Source organism: Mustela lutreola, chromosome 6 (assembly GCF_030435805.1).
Source record: "Mustela lutreola isolate mMusLut2 chromosome 6, mMusLut2.pri, whole genome shotgun sequence".
Taxonomy (NCBI): Eukaryota; Metazoa; Chordata; class Mammalia; order Carnivora; family Mustelidae; genus Mustela; species Mustela lutreola.
In genome coordinates this window covers 119,301,045-119,323,960 of record NC_081295.1, presented here as the reverse complement: position 1 = coordinate 119,323,960, position 22,916 = coordinate 119,301,045, and the positions used below count along the sequence as shown (strand labels likewise).

General features: G+C 41.0%; 1 protein-coding gene across 1 annotated transcript in view; it reads right to left on the bottom strand.

Annotated features, from left to right (window-relative positions):
• Nucleotides 1-22,916, bottom strand: part of NUDT3 (nudix hydrolase 3) — a 112,698-nt gene that overhangs the window by 46,110 nt on the left and 43,672 nt on the right. The window contains exon 2 of the mRNA XM_059178595.1: nt 3,584-3,694. Coding sequence (XP_059034578.1) covers nt 3,584-3,694 — 111 coding nt within the window. The remainder of the gene's footprint in view (nt 1-3,583; nt 3,695-22,916) is intronic.

Genomic DNA, 22,916 nt, shown 5'->3' with positions numbered 1-22,916 from the left:
TTAAACAAGCAGTATCATTACAGTACAACCATGATGCCAGAAGTACAGACCACGAGGGAGATACCAAGGAAGAGCAGTGAGTGCTCTATCGAAGACTTGATGGAGGAAGGACCTTCAGGTTGAAGGACAAAGTTAGCCAGGTGTGCGAGACACTGAGCAATGTTCGCTAAGTACACACTCCCGTCTATTGTGGACTCTACGACCACCAGCCTTGTGAAGTTACAGGGTCTTGACAGAGCGACAGTGGACTAGATCAGCATTTCCAAACAGGCCATCCAAGAGTCTTGGCCTCACTTAACAGGAAGGGCCTGGTTTCTTTGGTGGGTAAGTATTTTTCAATCCTGGAAATATTTAGAATGAAATATAGAAATGTTTAAGAGAATCAAAATCGTAAGATATTTCTCTGTTAAGAAGGAGACCAGACCTATTTTATGATTTTGTAATGTGTAAAAGAATTTGGCCCGGGCGCCTGGCTGGCTCAGTCAGAAGAGCATGCGACTCTTGATCTCAAGGTCATGAGTTCTGAGTCCCACGTTGTGCAAGGAAATTACTGAAAAACAAAAACCAAACACCAAAAAACCCCCCAAAACTTGGCCTATTAGATCAGAACCTCAGTTTTGAAAATATAATTGAATAATTTCTTTCTGCCTTGTGTTTTTAAGTTGAAAATCTTAGTAATTTTACATATATTATGAGAATAAAGAATCTAAGACTTACCTCATTTGTGAGTTGGTTTTCTTAAGTATTTATTTACTTAAGTAATCTCTACACCCAATGTGGGGCTTGAACTCAAAACCCCGAGATGGAGAGTTGCATGCACCACTGACTGAGCCAGCCAGGAGCCCATGGGTTTAATACAGGAGATTTACAGGACATTTTGTTGAAGAGCTTCATCAGGTTTTTATTTTTTAAGTCAGACAACTGAAGTTCTTTAGAAAGCACTTCTTTTTGGTATGAGCTGTATGAATCCAATTTGAAACATCTGAAGCTCTTCAACTAACTGTTCTAGTATTACCCAAAAGACACTAGTAAAATCTCCGATGTTTATATACAAAGCAATCAGAGCTGTAAGCATTATGAAGAAAATTAAGTTTCTGAATGTGTACTTTACAGAAGTCATAACATTTTGAAACCTAAATAAACTCCTGAATAGTGATTTCTACTTACAAAAGCTATCCTTCAAGGGCAACTAAAAATATATATATATTTGTGTGTGTGTGTGTGTGTGTGTGTGTGTGTATTTTTTATACATATATCATATATGTATTTATCTGTACATCATCCTCTCTGATACCAAGTCTTGTACTCTGCTGATGGATGTGGGATCGGAAAAACCTTCACTTCTATTTTATTTTGATAGAAGCCCCTGGAATGTTTCTGTAATGACATTTCACTAATTTTTATTGTCTGTGCAAACATCTGATTTATTCAGTACCATATTCTGAAGTTGCAAGCAGCTCACAGACATTTATCCTTTCAATAATGCTTTCAATAAAGTACAGAGTGTGATATGACTGTCCTCTGACTTCCTCAGAGTTGAGCAGGGTTTCATTTCAAGACAAGGACCCCATGTGAACAGGAGCGAAGGGGGATCCTGAACATCTGAGGACAGGATCCTCAGACTCCCCTTGGCCCTACTCCCACTGCAGCTTCCCTCTCACCGACTGAAGGGCCGCATGGCATTTCCAGGAACAAAGTGAACAGGGCGCCCTATACCCTTTCCTGCCCCTCGCTGCATTTCTACTCCAGTCACCTAGTTCCTTCCATCTTTGCTACACGTTATAAACACGGTTGACTCAACCGTAATACTCAGAATCCAACAACAGTAATGGCAAATGACTGGAGCTCTCCTGAGATAGGCGCCAAATCCGTACGTGCTCCGCAAAGGTAGAGCTGTCAGATCTGCCCCAAACTCCTAAAACCAAGGAGCAAGTTTTGCACAGTCTCTGTAACGTTGCCCTTTCTCTTTGTTCTAGAACCATCACTCTATTTCAGGTCTTCTGACCACCTTTCTGAATCTACAACTGCGGTGGAAGCTCTTTTAAACATGGCTTTAGGAGCCTTAGATCTTATAAGCGTCAACTGGATCTGAACTCAAGTTACGTAGCTTAGGTCCATCAATGGGCCCTGCCACACATAACTGGAATAGTCCAGCCTCTAGGATCCTCCAGAAAGGAGCAGGCAAAGATTCTGGTGCCCTCAGGCCTAGGAAGGCAGAGCACAGAATCACATCAGCCCCTCCAGGGCGCCCCATCCCTGGGCAGCCCTGTTATCCCAGGTCTGGTGAGAAAGAAGGAAACCAGTTCTGGCTACCGTGAGAATGCCTCGTGCATCCTCTCTGACCATACCTATCGCTCCCTGTGCTCGGGTCATTTCCACCTGGGCTATCTCTTCAGTGCTTTCCCTGTTCCATCCATTGCCCCACCTGTCACAGAAGCATGTACCAATTACTGCTGTCCACCTAGCTGTGTAATGGGAACACACAGGGAGGGTTCCAACTACAACACATACTTTTTGCTCTCAGAGATCATACCCTAGTTATGGATGCCAGATATATGATAAAATGATAGGAGTGCGAGCCAACACAAGTCTGCAGGAGTTCAGAGCAAGGGAAGAATTCCTTAAGTACTCCAAGGGTAAGATTAGTGTCAGGGGACTTCAGCAAGGGCTGAACCCAAAAGAAATGAAGGATTTAGACTTGTTCATAGGCCTATTTTATATCTCCTTGGAATCAGTTTTAAATTCCCTTTGGAACAAAGAAAAGCACTAGCCATGTGGTGAGGGCAAGTCAATGGGGTGAGAACACATACACCACAAGGTTAGGAATTTTCTGTGAAATCAAGTAAGCAGAGCATCACCACAGGGGGTTATGGGGGAATGTTACTCCTTCCTCCTGGTTTTGAACTGCCATCTATTTCTTGGTTTCCCTAATCAAACCATAAGCCCTTGAAGTAAGGGAATGAAGACTTTGCCTCTTCTGAGTACTTCTTCCAGAAGATCTAGTAAGATATACTGGGCAAGGCCCAGGAACTCAGTACCTACATGCCGAATATCGTGAGGCTAAATAACAAAGAAGATACTATTCTCTCTCTAATGGCACTATTTATCACAGCTTCCGGCCAACAGAACTCCTGCTTCAGCCACTGTTCTGTGCCCTGGACCCAGGAAACAGAGGGGAACAATGGCCTCTTCCTCCTCCTCATTAATGGGAATGAGCCATTTACATCAATACTGCCTGTCTCTCTCATTTCTTAGGGCTGATGAACTATTTGTTCTTGATCTTCCGCCACAGGTAACAGAGGCAATGCTGAAAGAGCTCCATGGGAAATCACAAAACACTGTCTGATATATCAGATACAGTCACCACTAGAGCCCTCTCCCTGCACAGAGTGCCTGATAAACATTACCATGTCCCAACCTGATCGGCCCTTTAATCAAGGAAGCACATGGTAACTGTTAAATGCCTTCTTTCTGTGATCATAAGTATGTTTACTCAGTGAGTGGTGATGAATTAAAGAACTACACAGACATGACAGATTCATGATTACAAGGTCCTGCCATGCCCTTTTATCTCTGTGCATACCTCCTCACAGACTTCACGGACTGCTGCCACGCTTGGCTCCTCCTCGGGCTCCATGCCTCCCCCAGGGACAATCCATCGGTCTGGATGGCGACTACTGCTCACGAGTAGCACCTGAAAGTCATAGAAGTCACGTGGACAGTTAAAAAGAAGAAAGGCATATTTGTACAAACTCTAAACAACATGGAAGAGTAAGCACTCGAGACCTATTTTTTGTTTATACCTCTCTGAGCACTTCTTGTAGGGTGGCTTTCGTTTCTAGTGGAAAGAGTAGACAACTTACCTTGTGAGTTGCAGATGCAGAAAGGCATCTGAACCAGTGGCCTTTATGTCTACCTTTCCTCAGGCTGTCAGTCACTTGTGCTATCTATCCTCTCCTTTGTCCCTTTCCCTAAAGCCCTTTGAACACAGAGTTGAGAAGGACTGGGGAGGAAAAAAGTCACTGATAAGCCTGGAGCACCGTGAAGGACTGGTCAGAAGGAAAGAAATCCTTAGCCCTGGTTGGCACCGTAGTCCCAAAACCTTCCCTCCCAGCTCGTCATCCATGTGTCCCAGCTCCTGATCCACTCGATGGCCACAAGCCAGTACAACGCACCACCCTAAGTTCTAACTGTGCACTCAGAACCCAACTCCCTCATCTACAGCTAAAGTTGGACAATTTCATCATGCTTTCAGCTGAGATAAAACTAGAATTTTTTTTACTACGAACTTTCATTAAGAAATGAGAACAAAACCAATAAAACACATATGCACACACACACACACACCACACACAGTCCTGCAGACTATGGTTTACTAATGCAAAATTAACCAGCATTCTAGTTATGGCAGAAAAAAAAAAAATCCTAGAATGTCCTCAGCAACTTTTCCTTACTCCTCCTTAGTGCAGATGCTAAACAGTTAGCTGGATCCCTCCTTGGAGGCAGAATTAGTTGGCATTACTCCCAAACTGAAAAGATCATCTACATAGCTCCCTACACCATCACTTGCTGACGAGGTCTTTTGAGCTTCCCTCCCTATTCTAAACGTATTCACCCTGTGCACTTCACTTCTACTCTGCTGTTATCCTTGTTGCCTGGAAGAAAATGCTACATTCGGGATGCCTGGGTGGCTCAGTTGGTTAGGCAGCTAGCTGCCTTCGGCTCAGATCATGATCCCGGCGTCCTGGGATCGAGTCCCACATCGGGCTCCTTGCTCGGCAGGGAGCCTGCTTCTCCTTCTGACCCTGCCTGCCACTCTGTCTGCCTGTGCTCACTCTCATTCTCTCTCTCTCTGACAAATAAATAAAATAAATAAAATCTTTAAAAAAAAAAAAAAAGAAAAAGAAAATGCTACATTCTCTGTAGCCCCTACAGATTCCATCACTGACTTCCAGTGACCTACCTTCTGGTCCTCTCCCATCTCTCCTCTGTGTTTTTTCTTTCTTTCTTTCTTTTTTTTTTTTTTTTTTTAATTTTATTTATTTATTTGACAGAGATCACAAGTAGGCAGAGAGGCAGGCAGAGAGAGAGGAGGAAGCAGGTTCCGATGCAGGGCTCGATCCCAGGACCCTGAGATCATGACCTGAGCCGAAGGCAGCAGCTTAACCCACTGAGCCACCCAGGCGCCCCTCTCCTCTGTGTTTCTGCAAGTATATGAGCCCTTGGAAATTCTACCTTTTATTTTTCATCCTTAATCCCTTTTCTTCATGTCATGAAGGAGTCTCTTGATGCTCCTCTACAAAATCTGTGATCCACTGACTCAGAGGGACTGTGGAGTTAAGAAGGAAATCCATGAACCCACATACAGTAACCAATATATAGTCCATGGATGGAGAAAATAATATCTTTACATTTACAAGTACTTTTTTTAAGTGCATGTAGTTTCTGTTTTGCACAATTCAGAATAACTTAAAATAATATGAAACCCACAGGAGTTCTGGGGTGGTGTGTAAATGTTTAAGGGATATTAAAAGTATGATGTAGAACGTTCTAGGAAGTTGTTTTTTGTTTTTTAAGATTTATTTATTAGAGAGATCACAAGTAGGCAAGAGGCAGGCAGAGAGGGGGGTGGGAAGCAGGCTCCCTGCTGAGCAGAGAGTCCAATGTGGGGCTCCATCCCAGGACCATGAGATCACGACCTGAGCCGAAGGCAGAGACTTAACCCACTGAGCCACCCAGGCACCCCTGAAGTTGTTTTTAAAATAAGAATTCTGGAGCGCCTGGGTGGCTCAGTGGGTTAAAGCCTCTGCCTTTGGCTCAGGTCATGATCTTAGGGTCCTGGGATTGAGCCCTGCATCGGGCTCTCTGCTCAGCAGGGAGACTGCTTCCTCCTCTCTGCCTGCCTCTCTGCCTACCTGTGACCTCTGTCTGTCAAATAAATAAATAAGATCTTTTAAAAAAATAATAAAAAATAAAAATAAAATAAGAATCCTCGCTGCGCTCCCACCTCATACCATATACAAAAATTAACTCCAAATGGTCCAACGATCTAGATGTAAGAGCTAAAACTATAAAACAGTGATAAATCTGAGGGGCCTGGCTGGCTCAGCCTGTAGAGCATGTGACTCCTGATCATGGGGTCACAAATTTGAGCCTCACTCTGGGGGTAGAGTTTACTTTAAAAAAAAATTTAAAAAACAAAACAAAACAAAAAAAACAGCGGTAAATCATCATGACCTTAAATTTCGTAAAATATGCCAAATTCTTGAACATGACACCAAAAGCATGAACAAAAATAAAGATTAGATAAGCTGGACCTCATAAAAATTACAATCTTCTGTGAATTAAAGGACCCGACCCAGAGTGTGAAGAAAAATGACTTACAGAATGGGAGGAAATGTTTGCAAATTATCTGATAAGGGTCTGCTGTCTAAAACATGAATACATAAAAATATAAAAACTCTAAAACATGAATACATAAAAATATAAAAACTCTTACGACAACAACAAGACAAGCTGCATTTCCCCAAAGAAGATCTACAAATAGTCAAGGAGCACATTCATGATGCTCAACATCATCAGTCACTAGGAGAGTGCAAAGTAAAATTGGTCTGAGATACCACTTACACCCACAAGAATGGCTATAATTTTTTTTTCAAAGACTTTATTTATTTACTTGACAGACAGAAATCACAAGTAGGCAGAGAGAGAGGAGGAAGCAGGCTCCCCACCCAGTAGAGAACCCGATGTGAGGCTTGATCCCAGGACCCCGGGACCATGACCTGAGCCGAAGGCAGAGGCTTCATCCCACTGAGCCACCCAGGCGCCCCAAGAATGGCTATAATTTTAACCCTTCTGAAGTGTTTTTTTTTTTTTTTTAAAGATTTTGTTTATTTATTTGTCAGTGAGAGTACAGGCAGGCAGAGGCAGAGGGAGAAGCAGGCTCTCTGTGGAGCAAGGAGCCCAATGTGGGTCTCGATCCCAGGATGCTGGGATCATGACCTGAGCTGAAGGCAGAAGCTTAACGACTGAGCCACGACTGAGTTTTTGTTTATAAAAAAAAAGAACTGGCAAGGATGGAGAAAGATTGGAACCCTCAGACATTGGGTAAAAATGTCAAATAGTTCAGGCACTGTGGAAAGTTTGTGGTTCCTCGAAAGTTAAATAAAAAACTTTTAAGGGGTGCCTGGGTGGGTCAGTCAGTTAAGCGTCCAACTCTTGATTTTGGTTCGGGTCATGATCTCAGGGTGGTGAGAATGAACCCCACATCCGGCTCTGCACTCAGCAGGGAGTCTGCTTGAGGTTCTCTCTCCCTCTCGCTCTGTACCCCTATCCCTGCTCTCTCTCTTAAAAAGAAAAAAAAAATTACCATATGACTTAACTATCCCACTCGTAGGTATATACCCCAAAGAACCAAAAACAGGTGCTCAAATACTTATACCCAAATGGTCACAAAAGTATTATTCACTGTAGCCAAAGCACAGAAACAACTTGAATATCCATCAATGAATGAATGGCTAACATGGCGTACACATGCGCAGGAAGAGTCCCATAAAAAGAACGAAGCACTGATCCATGCTACATAGTGGATCAACCATGAAAACATCACGCTAAGTGAAAGCCAGAGCCCATATGTCACGTTGTAAGATCCCACTGATGTGAAATGGGTAGAACGGGTCAATCCACAGAGATAGAAAGCAAACTGCTGGTTGCCAGGGACTGCGAAAAGAGAAAACTGGAGAGTAATTCCTTCATTAGAGTACAGGATTTTGTCTGGAAGTGATCACAGTGTTTTGAAATTGTAGAAAGGTTGCTAAATGCCACTGAATTGGTACTAAACTCCACTGACTTGCTCACTTCTAAATGGTTATTTCTAAATGGTTCACTTCTAAATGTTCACATGGTAATGTGACATGAACTTAACCTCAATAAAATAAAACTGGTTTTAAGAACACAGTAAATTTTAAAAGCTAAATTCAGGAGTCAGTGCTACTACTTTCTACGTCAGAATCTACACTCCAGGGAAGTGGCCTCCCAGAAAGTCATCCTTAGTTTTATAAACTATTAAGTTATAGAGCTGAAATAAGAGAAAAGGGGGGATTACTGCCACACTCCTTCCATCTCTGATAATTGTGGCAAGTTTTACATTTTTTAAAAAATTCCCTATTGAGTACATTTGTGATGGGCACAGGGTGTTAATATGTAAGTGACGAATCACTAAATTCTACTCCTGAAACCAATTTTATACTATATGTTAACTAACTAGAATTCAGATAAAAACTTACCAAGAAATTCCTTATCAAAATAAAAATAAACCCAAACACAATCATGTTTGTTAATTTAAGTTAAATGTTTTTCTAAAAAGTCATCCGAAGACTCCACATATTGGCATTTAAGTCAACAATCCAATATGCAAGGAAAACTCAAGAAGAAGGAATACGAATATGGGTTAATCCTTCACTGATTTGTTATATAAACAACATGCAGTCTTTCTTCCTAGAGTTCTCCCTCTTCTTGGCAAAGTGTTGGGCAGCCATTCCAAACCTAAGCATTTGCTTGAAAGGCTGACTAAGGCCATCCAATTAGGTTATAGACCAAATGAAAGACCTTTACAGGGACAATTCCAAGCCAAAGCAAAGGAAACCTCTAACATAAAGTATAATTTAATTTCTAAATTTCAATCAATGTGAAATATCAATCAGTAAATTTAGGAAGCATTACTACTTTGCACATTCAAAGTATGACTGCCGTGAGGTAATACTACTACGTATTACTGGGAAAAACAAGCCTCATTACTTTGTAGTCACACTTCAAAGTAAACACTGTTATGAGTAAACAATTCTCCTGGCTAAGTTTCCTTGACAACCCACTGCAAATTTACTGCAAAAAAACCAAAAACATTCTTCACTTTAGCCGGAGGCTTTACTCCTTCTATCTTATAAAATACTAAGTGGTGTTTCTGGTCAGCAAATTCTGATTCTGAAGCTTGATTTTTAAATACAAAATTATCTGAAAAGAAATTAAGTGGCAAAGCTCCTAAATCTGAAAATGATATACTAACAGAAAAAAAGCCCCACAGAACTTGTTATTTATTCAACAAACATTCATTAAGCATCATTATAAACCATTAATGACAGTTGCAGATTAAACCTCTGAAATTTTAAGGCAGATCAGAGTGGGGGACTGGATGACCAGGTATTAGACCTTTCATGAAACTGTTATCACCAAGACAGGTGTTATCTGTACATAGATAGATAAATGTACCCATAGAACACATCACACCCAACTCCTGGATTTATAATACAGGTGGTCCTACGGAGCAGGGAGAAATCAAACAGGTAGGGCAGGGACAAGTTACCATCCACATGGACACATTGGATGTGTCATATTGTATTGAGGGACAAATACATGTAAGAAAAGACTAACAAGATCTGTAGGAATAATAAAGCTAATGGGGGAAGATTTACATAAAAGGTTTAATTAAGCTTGGAACAGTAATGTTTTATTCTTAAGCATTATTAAAGCAACTTTAAAAACCTTAATATAACTTTTTAAAAGAAAATAAAAGAGGGGCACCCGAGTGGCTCAGTCTTAAGCCTCTGACTCTTGGTTTGGGCTCAGATGATGATCTCAGGGTCCTGGGATTGAGCCCCACATTGAGCCCCACATCAAGCCCCTGCTGAGCATGAAACCTGCTTCTCCCTCTCCTTCTGCCGCTCCCCCCGCCCTCATTCACGTTCTCTTGCTTGCTCTGTTCTCTCTCAAATAAATAAAATCTTCAAAAAAAAAAAAAAAAAAAAGAATATAAAAGAAAGCCCCCTGACCTAAAAGGAAAGGCGTATCTAGAGGAGAGGGGGAGAAAAAAGAGAAAGAAAAAGAGTAGTAATACACGATGAGGAATGCTTTGGTTGAGGTAGGCATGGGATACCATAAAGACTGAAAAGAGATACCTAACCCAGGCTGGGGGCCAGGGGAGAGGGAGAAAGGCAGTAGAGGGATGATAAGAGAATATTTCTTAGAGGAAGAAGACTTGAGTTAAATCCAAGCTCAAGGGCGCCTGGGTGGCTCAGTGGGTTGGGCCGCTGCCTTCGGCTCAGGTCATGATCTCAGGGTCCTGGGATCGAGTCCCGCATCGGGCTCTCTGCTCAGCAGGGAGCCTGCTTCCCTTCCTCTCTCTCTACCTGCCTCTCCATCTACTTGTGATTTCTCTCTGTCAAATAAATAAATAAAATCTTTAAAAAAAAAAAACAAAAAAAAAAAAAATAAATCCAAGCTCAAGAAGGACATTTATTCAACAAAAATCAGAAGCCTACTGGGTGCCCTTGTGCTTAGGACACAAAAGCAAAGTAGATACAGCCTCAGCTCTTGAGAAATTTAAAGTCCAGTGGATAAGACAGACAAGAAGTCGGGTAACTACAGTGTCTGTGGCGGAGACCATAATGTTCACCAGATATTTTATGTCCTTGTTTATGATATTCCAAGCCCCCCTGCTATCAGGTGGGGCCATCTGACTAGTTCTGGCTAAGGAAATAGGAGCAGAAGGGACACACATCACTTCTGGGCTAAGACAGGGAGAAGCCCACACAGCCAGCCTCTCTTTTCCTCTGTCACAGTGCCCAAGGACACAGTGAGCTTCAGTTGGTATAGCTATGAGTTGGGCATCTGAATGGAAGAGCTCCTGTGTAGAGCACAAGCAATACAATTGTGTTGTGTTACAACAATGAGATTTTGGGGTTAATCTGTCATTGCAGCATAACCTAGTCTATCCTGATTAACAGTGTGAGAGGTCAGTGAAATGTCTAAGGATCTCTTCTACTGACTGCCTCATACCCAAGCCTTAAGCACAGAGCTTGCCCCATATTAGTGGCCAATAAAAGTTTAGTGAGCAAATGAAAAAACGGTCCAATGATGGAATGAACAAATGAGTGCTTTACAGAAAGAGTGGAGAAAGCAGACAGAAGGGGTTTACTTAGGGAGATTGAACAAAAAGGCAGGGGTCTAATTATCAAGAGTTTGGATTGAAACCTGAAGGCAATGGGTAAGTCAAGGAAGTTGTTTAAGCAAAGAAATAACATAACCCAATTTGTTTCTGTTTTTAGTTTTAAAAGTTTATGTAAACAAAAATTAATTCCTTCCTGGCACTGCCAAACTGGAAGTGGCGAGGAGCATTCCTTCCAATCTGGGTTTTAGAAAGATCACTCTGACTTGAGCTGGACGTGGGCAAGCTTGGTAGCAGAACACGCTTCTGGTTGAGAAGAATTCAGGTTGAGAAAGGATGAGGACAGAAGTGGGAGTGGGAAGGAAGTTACAGGCTCTCAGATAAACAGAAAGAAGCATCCACAGGACTAAGTGATTGGCAGACTGTAAGCCAGGTCAACAGCAGAGCTGCCCTCCACCGCTGAAAATGTGGAAGGTCAGTGGAAGAGGGAACCTGAGGGAGGATATCCTCTGACATATGAATTGAGAGCATAACGAGATGTCTAACGAATATTTCTAGTGGACAAGCACATAAATGTGGGACTGGAGCTTAGAAGAGGAAAAAAGAGATTTGGGGGGGAAATGGTCTTAGAGTTGATGAGACAGCATGAGAATAACACAAGAGAGAATATACATATTGGCAAAGTTCTAGCTAAGGGAGCTATCCCCATTCTCCCTATTGGCCACTCTCCCTGGTGTTAGAGAAGTTTCTATTCCCATCACCGAGAGCAAAGTGTGCTATGCTGGGAAACACAATCCACGTAACCCAGGTTAAAGATCTGGAAATATTTTCCTTAAAAAGTGAGATTATCTATGGTGATAAGTCTATACTGTGGGAAATCCTGATTAACAAGTGACAGATTTTAGACATACTGCTAATTTCCAAAAAACTACATTCAGTAAGATACCCAACATGATCTCATTTCCAACAACACAGTGCCCCTGACATTCAACAGTCCCTCTGCACTGCCATTAAATGACAGAGAGCTCTGCGGGCATCCCAGATGGCATTAGGGCTGTACCCCATCAAATCTGCGTATGACATGCCCTGCAAACTGCTTCTACAGACAACCCCCTCCTAATCATTTCTGGGTCCCTTCTTCAAAATAAGACCAGGGGTGCCTGGGTGGCTCAGGTGGTTAAGCATTTGCCTTTAGTTCAGGTGTGGAACTGAGCCCCACCTGGGGCTCCCTGCTTAGCCGGGAGCCTGCTTCTCCCTCTGCCCTGCCACTCCCCCTGCTCATACTCTCTCTCTCACTCAAATAAATAAATAAGGTCTTTAAAAAGAAATAAAATTTTAAAAAATAAGACCAAAACAATTGTGAATACTGCACTTGCTTGGATTCCAGATAAACAAAAGTGTTACTATATTTTATAGGATATATTTGATATACATATACACACCCAGTGTGGAGTCCAATGCATGGCTTGAACTCACAACCCTGAGATGGAGACCTGAGCTGAGATGAAAAGCTGGATGCTTTACTGACAAAGCTACCCATACAGAATATTTTACAGAACAGCTGTCACAAGTTCTTATGCACAAGGACCCTATAAAAGTATTTAAAAAATGAATAAAGCTCAGCATGAAGTCAAATAACTTGTTCAAGTTAAATCAATAAATTATCACAGCGCCAAGCATTAGTGTTTTGAAGACATTTTGCTCTTTGACTATTTTTTTCCTACACAGGAGCTCAAAATACTGCTAAAGTAAGGAACAAGTAAACATAAACAGTCAGTTTACAAAATGCCTTATAAACATCCCTTCTCTTTATCTAGCGCATCAGGCTGTTTATTTAATAAAAGGAAATTCCCTGTCTAGTACAAAGAAATACCATATTGTGAATAGATATTCTGACAGTTTTGCTTTGGAAACAAGGTATTTTAAGAACAATATGAAAAGGTGGTCAGAGACACAAACTCTCCTGCATGGCATTCTTAAGTGTGAGTTCCAGGATACAGAGTGTAACTTTAGCCTTCTAAGTGAGTGGTCTGCGTGGTCTTCCTCAACTAATGTCCAAATATTTTTTATTTTTTAAAAGATTTTATTTATTTATTTATTTGACAGAGAGAGAGAGAAAGAGAGAGGGAACACAAGCAGAGGGAGTGGGAGAGGGAGAAGCAGGCTCCCTGTTGAGCAGGGAGCCAGATGCAGGGCTTGATCCCAGGACCCTGGGATCATGACCTGAGCAGAAGGCAGATGCTTAACCAACTGAGCCACCCAGGCGCCCTACTGTCCAAATGTTAAGATAACCACATGAAACATTCATATCACCCGGTAGTCAATGACTTTATCTCTAAAAGGAAGACTGAAGAAACCAATAAACTTGGCTAAATTTGCAGGTTATACAAAAAAAAAGAAAAGAAAAGAAAAGAAAAGACTGAAAGTTGTTGGATTACACTGTCTCAACATAATTTACTGGAATGTTCCAGGCTATTTCTATAAACCTTAACCCACTCCTACAACCCTGTATACACCGAAAAAAAGCAGACGAACCTTGAGGGGGAATAAATACCAACAAGGGCAGGCAGAGTTTATTCAGTGCCTATCTTGTGCCAGGAGCGGAATTTTACACATTCTACTTTTAATATACTTTTCCTAATTTTCAAACAAGCACATAAGCGGGTACTTTTTAATACTTGCCATTACAGCAACGAGGAAACCAAGCCTTAGGTGATTCATTGATGTGGCAAAGGGCAGAGAAAAGGACGGTGCTGAGCCAGGATTCAAAAGCCACTCTATCTGTCTGACTCTAACCACTTGGCCACTGAGAGCCTGTTATACCCATACGTAGCCAGCCCTATATGAAAAGCCCTCCGAAAACCTAACTGCCACTGGATAAAAGGAAAAGATGAAGAAGGCATTCTAATCTAATCTTGAATTCAAATCAAGGATTTGTACCAGTTGTACGAGCAGAAATTGTGTTTTATTACATCTTCTTTGGCCAGAGCTGTCTTCTACAGGGAAGGAGCCTGTGAACTCCCCCATGCTATGCAACTTCCGTACACTTTCTTTTCTAAAAATGTTTATTAATAAATATAAAAAATGGCTACTAATATACGATATGATGCTCCGTTATTTTTCACGTGTTTAGACACTACCACAATTCATTTCTTCCCTAACAACTGTTGTCCAGTCATCACTTGCTTTAAAAGAAGTGAGGCATGGAGGAATGGGGGTAAGTGGGAGGCAGAAATGTATAAAAATACATAAAGCCTACCCCTGAATGGCCCACTCTCTCATGCAAGGATTGGCAAACTGTGGCCAATGGGCCAAAACAACAACAACAACAACAACAAAAAGTTGGAAAAAGTCAAAAAAGAGTATTTGAGAACATGTGGATTTACATGAAATTCAAATTACAGTGTCCATAAATAAAGTTTGTTGAGGCAGAGCCACTGAATGCCCATTCATTTACCTTCAGTGCAGAGCTGCTTTCAAGCTACAAGGGCAAAGCTGAAGAGCCCAGATAAAGATCATGGGCCCACAAGGCCAAACTTACTTTCTATCTGGTCCTTTACAGAAAAAGTTTGCCAACACTTGACCTACTGAAGGGCCCGAGTAGCTACGACATCACGTGGATAAGGACTATGAGAGGGGAGAAGACTTTGAGAGGGTTCCAGAACACCTGTCAGGAAGGAATATGTGAACTGGGCCGGGAGGTCTTTCCTGAGCCCAGGAAGGAGAGGTACTCCAGACAGGGGTACTGCAACTGCCCAAGCACAGATGTGCAAACCCTGTGTTATATCCAGAGAAGGCGGAGAAATCCGAGTAGTTTGATAATGGCGTAGGGTACATGATGGGAAAAGAAAAAGAGTGGAACAGAGGAAACTGGTAAATTAGATGGGGACCAGTATAAAAAACTCCAACAGCATACATTACCAAAGAGTTACAGCAACTGAAGGCAACTGGGAATCCTCCTTGGTGTTTGAAGAGGAAGATGGCCATTTCATTTGTTTTAGAAGCCTACTGAATCTAGAAGCTGAATGAGTGATGGGCTGGAGTTGGGACAGAGAGGTCTGGTAGAGAGGATAAGGGCTGTAACTGTCATTCCTGGAGATGGGGAGCAACAGTGGCTAATAGTCGAATTTCAGGGACAGTGATGGCAGGCAGGGACTGGTATAATTAATCAGAAAGGAGGACGCTGTGAAAGGATGTCGAGGCTAAGGCTTTTTACTGGGGTCAACAGGTGGTCAGAAATACCTGTTTTCAAGAGATAAACAGGAGGGGAGCAGATGGGAAAAGAAAAGAAGTTTGAAGCACCTCTAGGAGAAGTTAAGCTTCCTGCCCTCTATGACGGGAATATCACCACCTCAATGTCCATTTAGAAGCATTCACCCCAGAAACAATGATTGTCTCCGTACAGTACAATTGGTACCACTAAGGAGAAGGCACTTTCTTTAAAACCTCATGTACAGGGACGCCTGGGTGGCTCAGTTGGTTGGACGACTGCCTTCGGCTCAGGTCATGATCCTGGAGTCCCGGGATCGAGTCCCGCATCGGACTCCCAGCTCCATGGGGAGTCTGCTTCTCTCTCTGACCTTCTCCTCGTTCATGCTCTCTCTCACGGTCTCTCTCTCAAGTAAATAAATAAAATCTTTAACAAAAAAAAAAAAAAAAAAAAAAAAACCTCATGTACAGTGGCACCTGGGTGGCTCAGTGTGTTAAGCCTCTGCCTTCGGCTCGGGTCATGATCTCAGGGTCCTGGGATCAAGCCCCACATTGGGCTCTCTGCTGGGCAGGGAGCCTGCCTCCTCCTCTCTCTCTGCTTGCTTCTCTGCCTACTTGTGATCTCTGTCTGTCAAATAAATAAATAAAATCTTTACAAACAAAAAAACCCAAAACAAACAAACAAAAAAACCAACCTCGTGCACAGCTTGAATATTTTAGAACAAGCATGTAAGATTTTTATAACGGGCCAAGAAGAATGCCAAGCATTATTCCCTAGGAAATTTCTGAAAGCCAAGTTAAGACTGAATGAAATATTTAGAATGTTCAAGCTTCTTGAGGTCATTAAAACAAACGAAACCACAGCAACATTCCTGACATCCATAAACTGCATTATTTTCCCACATATGATCTTAGAACTGTAGGAATACACTGTAAAAATCACTATTCATCAAGACACGGGTTTTGCTGAGCCATACACAAATGAAGTCTTCCAAAATACAAGGTCACTAAAAAAGATCCTCACTGCAGACTCAAAGGCGGGTATGTATCGTATCCTCAGAGTAGCCTGAACAAATCAGTCACACTTCAATCTACCTTGAGATGGCAAGTTTAAAACCAGTTGTATGCTGTCTACTTTATAGAGGAAGGCAGTCAGAGACCTGGGTTACAAGCTGGCCTCACGTCAATTAACCAGGCCACTGCAAAAAAAAAAAAAAAAAAAAAAAAGATAAAATTTTTTTTTAAAATCCAGTTTTAAAATGAGGTTGTTCAAATAATCTCAAAATCCCCACAAGCATTACAAGCATTAACATTCTATTGTTCTCAGTTTACAGAGGTGTGGGTGCTCATTTTCCTCTTTTTTTATGACCTATTTTTTTAATAGTACATACTGCACTTGTTAAAAAGGTACAGAAGGACAGTCTGTGAAAAGTAAGCCTCTCCTAAGTCTGTCCCCAGAGGCACTTCTTATGAAGGCTTCTTGAAATATCTTAGCATATATGAGTATAAACAGATACACAGTTATTATTTTTCCTCTTTGTTATCTCAAATAGTAAGCCACACACTGTCCTTAGTTTTTCATTTAAATCACAGCAATCATCTCATCACTACATATCAAAGAACCTTCTCTTTTCTCTTTTAATAACCATGTGGTAGTTTTAAAAGCTTCTTTATTTTGGGGCACCTGGGTGGCTCAGTCGGTTAAAGCCTCTGCCTTTGGCTCAGGTCATGATATGGGATCGAGCCCATATCGGGCTCTCTGCGCAGCGGGGAGCCTGCTTCCTCCTCTTTCTCTGCTTGCCTCTCTGCCTACCTGTGATCTCTGTCTGTCAAATAAATAAATAAAATCTTTTAAAAAAAAAAAAGCTTCTTTATTTTAGAAAATTCTAAACATACACAAAAGCAAAGGAAAAAAATAATGAATCTCCAAGTATTCATTACCCGGCTTTAGTAATTATTAACATTTTGCCTATCATGGTTTATTTACCTAAACCCCACTCCCAGAGCATTTTATTTTTATTTTTTAAAAGATTTTATTTATTTATTTGACAGAGAGAGGCACAGCCAGAGAGGGAACACAAGCAAGGGGAGTGGAAGAGGGAGAAGCAGGCTTCGGCTGAGCAGGGAGTCAGATGTAGGGCTCAATCCCAGAGTCCTAGGATCATGACCTGAGCCAAAGGCAGCCCCCAGAGTATTTTAAACCAAATCTCAGATATCAATATATTTCATCACTAAATACTTCAGTTACATTATCATTTACAGATAAGGACTTTTAAAAGATATGATCTTAGGGCACCTGGGTGGCTCAATCAGTTAAGGGTCCAACTCTGGATTTTGGCTCAAGTCATGATCTCATCCTCAGGAGATCAAGCCCTGCTTCAGGATCTCCCCTTCCCAGGCTGGGTCCGCTTGAGATTCTCTCCCTCATCCTCTGCCCTTCCCCCGATTCACATATGACAACACCCTCTTCTCTCCCTAAAATAAATAAATAAATCTTTAAAAAATATATATAACCACAATGTCATTATTGTATCAATGATATAAAATGAACAATTCCTTACACTCATCTAATAGGCCATATCCAAATTTCTCCAAATATTTAAACAACGTTATTTTACAACTGGTTTATTTAAATGAAGATCCCTACAAAGGCCACACATTCCATTTGGTTGCTATGACTTGTAAGCCTTAGTCTTACAAGGAGAGTTCCCTCTCCTGACCTATTGTTTTCAAGCCACTTATTTGTTGAAGAAAACAGATCATTTCTTTATCTTGCAAGATTTCCCACATTCCTGCATTTGCTAATGCCTTCCCTCAGTGGTGATATTCAACTTGGTCCCCTCTCTCCCATAGTTCCTGTACCCAGGTGGGTAGATCTTGAAGCCTAATCAGATTTGGATTTGCTTTGGCAAGAAAACTTCCCTGCCTGTACCACATACTTGCTACAGCATGGCACTGTCAGATAATAAGATCTGACATCACCTTCAGTGATGAGACGACACTGGTATCAAGTACTGTCATATGATCTGTTCAAGACAGAGCTTATGATCAGCCTTTCTTTGACTGACTTTAGCATCTATTAATGACATCCATCTACATCCATAACAGCATTAGGGAATGCAAATTATACTTTTCTAATTCCACTGTCCTTTTCATATATGTCAGCTGAAATTTCCACTTGAAAGAAACTTCCCCATTAACTGATTAATATAGGAAAGGTAAGATAAATGCTTTTTCCCCTCCTAGATTACTACTTTTTAAAAAAATGAGACAGTGGGCAAGAAATCTCCTAATATTTTATTGTTACAGTTGGATCATAGACTAGTAAGTTTTAATACTTCTCATGTTTCAGTTGATGGCAGGCATTAGTCTTTTGATGCTTTCACCTTCATTAGAAAATTCATTAGAGAATTCATTAGAGAAAAATGAATTATGGGTTATACTGATATTTCTATTTCAGATTTAAGGTTACTGAGTTTTAGGGGCACCTGAGTGGCCCAATCCTTAAGCATCTGCCTTCGGCTCAGGTCATGAACTCGGGGTCCTGGGATAAAGCTCCACATTGGCTCTATGCTCGTCAGAGAGCCAGTTTCTCCCTCTGCCTCTGCCCCTCCCCCTTCTCATGCTCTCCCCCTCTCTTGTGCATGCATTCTATCTCAAATACATAAATAAATAAAATCTTAAAAATAATAATAAGAAAGTAAAGTTACTGAGTTTTGGGGGCACGTCGCTGGCTCAGTCGACGGAGCATACAACTCTTGATCTCAGGATTGTGAGTTCGAGCCCCATGCTGGGTGGAGAGATTACTTAAAAATAAAATCTTAAAAACAGTTACTGAGCTTTTAACTTCTTGGATTTCATGCTTATATATTTTTATGCTGAAAATAACATTAATATAATTATCTGAGTCATCCTGTAATATAATTTAATAGTTTCAAGTTAATAGCACTATTAACCATAAAACTACTGACTACAGTTCAAGGTTTCTTTGTAGTCCTTCTCAGCCTAAGGATAGATCCCACTAAAGATGTTCAATCAAAACACTGTTCAGAGTCACATGTAAGATTTCTTTTTCGGTATGATTATGCCACTAGGTTGATACACAAAACCTTTGTTTTTTCATTTTTAGAAAATGTATTTTGTTTTAACTGAATTATAATTCACATTCGCTGGCATTTGCAGATTCTCAAGGTACAGTTTAATGAGTCTAATGCATGCACCTGATCCCATGCACAGTCCTATAAGGATACACGTTTCCATCTCTCCAGAAAGTTCCCTGTGACTCTTTAATGTCAATGCCCCAACCCAGAGGCAATTGCTATTTGTGATTTATACCATCACAGATTAGTTTTGCTTGTTCTGGGTCCTCATATAAATGAAATCATACATATCCCCACTGGGGACTATATTACATGGTTGTACCACAATTTACTGAATCAGACCTCGTGATGGATGTTTTGGGTATTTCTAATTTCTGCTATGAAAATAATGCTACCATAACAACCCTATACATAAATCACTTCCTAAATGTGAATATCCTGGTAGAATTCATATTCATTCACTCACTCATTCAACTAATAGTCACTGAATATCTACTCAGTTGTCAATCACTGTTCTAGGCATGGTGGATACAGCAATAAGCAAAACAAAGTTCCTGTTCTTTTGGAATGTATAATCTAATGGAAGAAGACAGACAATACACAAAAATAAAGTCAGGTGGTCAGAAGTATTAACAAGAAAAATAAAACCAAATAAGGAAGCAGAAATTAACAGAGTACTCTTTTAGACAGGGAGGTCAGGGAAGGTCTCTCCTAAGAGGGGATGTCTGAGCAGAGATCTGACTGCAGTGAGGAAAACAAGCCTTTGGCTCTCTAAGGAAAGGAACCCTTAGAAACAAGGATCCTGCCCTGAGGCCACCAGGTCAAAGTAAGAAGGCCAGAGTGCATAGCAGAATAATAAGCAAAGGAAAGAATAGGAGGAGGGGAGAGGTCATAGAGGGCTTCACAAACAAGCTAAGGAGGTAAGGATTTAGGATCTAATCCCAAAGGAAGAATGCCCCGCCCTCGCTTGCCCCGCCCAAGGGGTTGGAAGCAAACATCTGAACAGTCACTGGAAGACATGGAGAACAGACTGCAAGGTTGAACACAGGTGGGATTAAGACCCTTAGGAGGATCCAAGGAGAGAACTGAAGATGGTTTTAGATTAAAGGGGTACCAGGGAGGATAATGAGAAGTGGAAACATTCTGACTCTTCTTCTAAAGGTAGAGCCAACAGAATTCTTGACATGGGCTACGAGAAAAAGAAAGAAGTCAAGGATGACTTCAGTTCCTAGACCTGAGTAAATGGACAAAATGGGAAAACAACTGGAGGAGCAGGTTTGGTAGGTAATACCAGGGAGTTGAACTTTGCACATGTTAAGTCTGAGCTGCCTATGCAACAAACAGATGGAGCTCTGAGGAGGTAGTTGGACAGATGAGTCTGCTGTTCGGCAAAGAGGTCAGAAGCTGGAGATTAACATCTAGCAGTGTGCAGAACTGGGGCTGGACGAGATCACTTAGAGAGAAAGTCTGGAGCACTCCTGGCTTGAGTCCTGGCAGGGCGGGGGGGGCTCTTCAATATTTTGCAGGATCCAACAAAGGAATCAAAGAAGGAACGAACTGCAAGCACGAAAGAAAACCAAGCAACGGGGCAGGCAAGAAGGAAAGTGAAGTGTCTGAAAGACGAGGGAATGATCAACTGGGTTAAATGCCACTAATCAAGTAAGAGGCAGACTAGTAGGAACTGATTTTGACAACACAGAGGTCATTTGTATGATGATAAAGCTATTTTCTTTATAGAACCTAAGAACTGCTATGTCAAAGATAAGACGGATCTGTAATTTTAATAAATGCTGACACTTTACCTTCCATAGAGGTTGTATCGGTTTATATACCTGCCAGTGGCATGAGAGACTGACTGTTGCCAACACATGGTATTATCCAACTTTTTAACACTGGCTGATCTGACAGATAAAAAACATGGTATCTCCTTTTAGTTTCAATTTGAATTTCTCTTAGTATAAGAGAGGTGACGCATCTTTTCATGATTTGAGAGTCACTTGCATCTTCTTTTCATACCCTCTGCCAATTTTTCTATTGGATTATTGGTCTTTTTCTCGCTGACTTGGAGAAGCTCTTCATGTATTATTAAGTAAATTAGCCTGGTTGTTTTGATTTATGATTGCTGATTTGACTTTATGGTGATTTTGCCATGAAGAAGCTTTCTATATGTAATTAATTGTATAATTTTTTTTTTTTTTGCCAGTCAGATGATTGCTTTTCTCTGCAGCTTTAAGGAGGTAATATTTATTTACTGTTCACTGACCAGTATGACATAATTGACCAGTGTGACATAATGGGTTGATGCTCATATATATCATAAAATGATATATAAATATCATTAAAAATATCACAATAAAGTTAGTTAATACACCCATCACTTCATATAACTGCCATTCTGTCTGTGTGATGAGAATATTCAATTTCAACTATGCCACACAGTATTACTAACTATAGTCACCATGTTATGCATCAGATCTCCAGAACTCATTTTATAGCTTAAAGTTTGGGTGCCTCTGGGTGCCTGGGTGGCTCAGTGGGTTAAGCCACTGCCTTTTGCTCAGGTCATGATCTCAGGGTTCTAGGATCAAGTCCTGCATCAGGCTCTCTGCTCAGCAGGGAGCCTGCTTCCTCCTCTCTCTCTCTCTGCCTGCCTCTCTGCCTACTTGTGATCTCTCTCTGTCAAATAAATAAATAAAATCTTAAAAAAAAAAAGTTTGGATGCCTAGCTGGCTTAAGTCGGTAGCATATGCGACTCAGTCTCTGGGTTGTGAGATCAAGTCCCAAGTTGGGGATAAAGTTTACTTGGGGAAAAAAAAAGAAAAAGAAAAAAACCAAAAACCCTTAAAGACTATACTTTAGATCAACATCTCCCCATTTCTCCCACCCCCACACTATGGTAACTGCCATTCCACTCTTTTTCTTGAGTTCAACTCTTTTAGATTTCACATGTGAAATCATATGGTATTTGTCTTCCCCTGTAGGACTTATTTCACTTAGCACAATGCCCTCAAGTTTACCCACCATTGTCACAAATGGCAGGATTTCCTTCTTTTTATAGCTGAATATTATCTGTGTGTGAGTGCATGTGCACCACATTTTCTTTATCCATTCATCCATCAATAGACACTTAGGTTATTTCCATGTCTTGACTACCTCAAATAGTGCCACAATGAACATGGGGGTGGGAGTTATCTCTTTGAGATACTCATTTCATTTCCTTTAGATGCACCCAGAAATAGGACTGTTGGACCACAGGGTAGTTCAATTTTTGGAGGAACCTCCACACTGTTCTCCATAATGGCTGTACCAATTTACATTCTCTTTGCTGAGGGTTTAAGAGTATGTCATTGTGGGGATTTCTGCATTCCTTTGATTACTAATGAGGTTGAGTGCTTTCAAAAATGTTCTCAGGCCATCTGGGTTTCTACTTTTATCACAACTTGATTAATCAATCAAGGTTAGGGTCCATTTATCTAGTGTGTTTTTTTCTGATTGGTAGGAATTCTTCATAGGTTTTTGTCATCATAGGTTTTTGTTATATATTCAAATATTTTCTCCCACTCTTGAGGACTTTTTTTTTCATTCATTCTTTTATATCTCTTGATGAACACAAGTTGTTATTTTGATAAGGATATTTTTCTCCTTTATGGTTAATGTTTTCTGTTTCT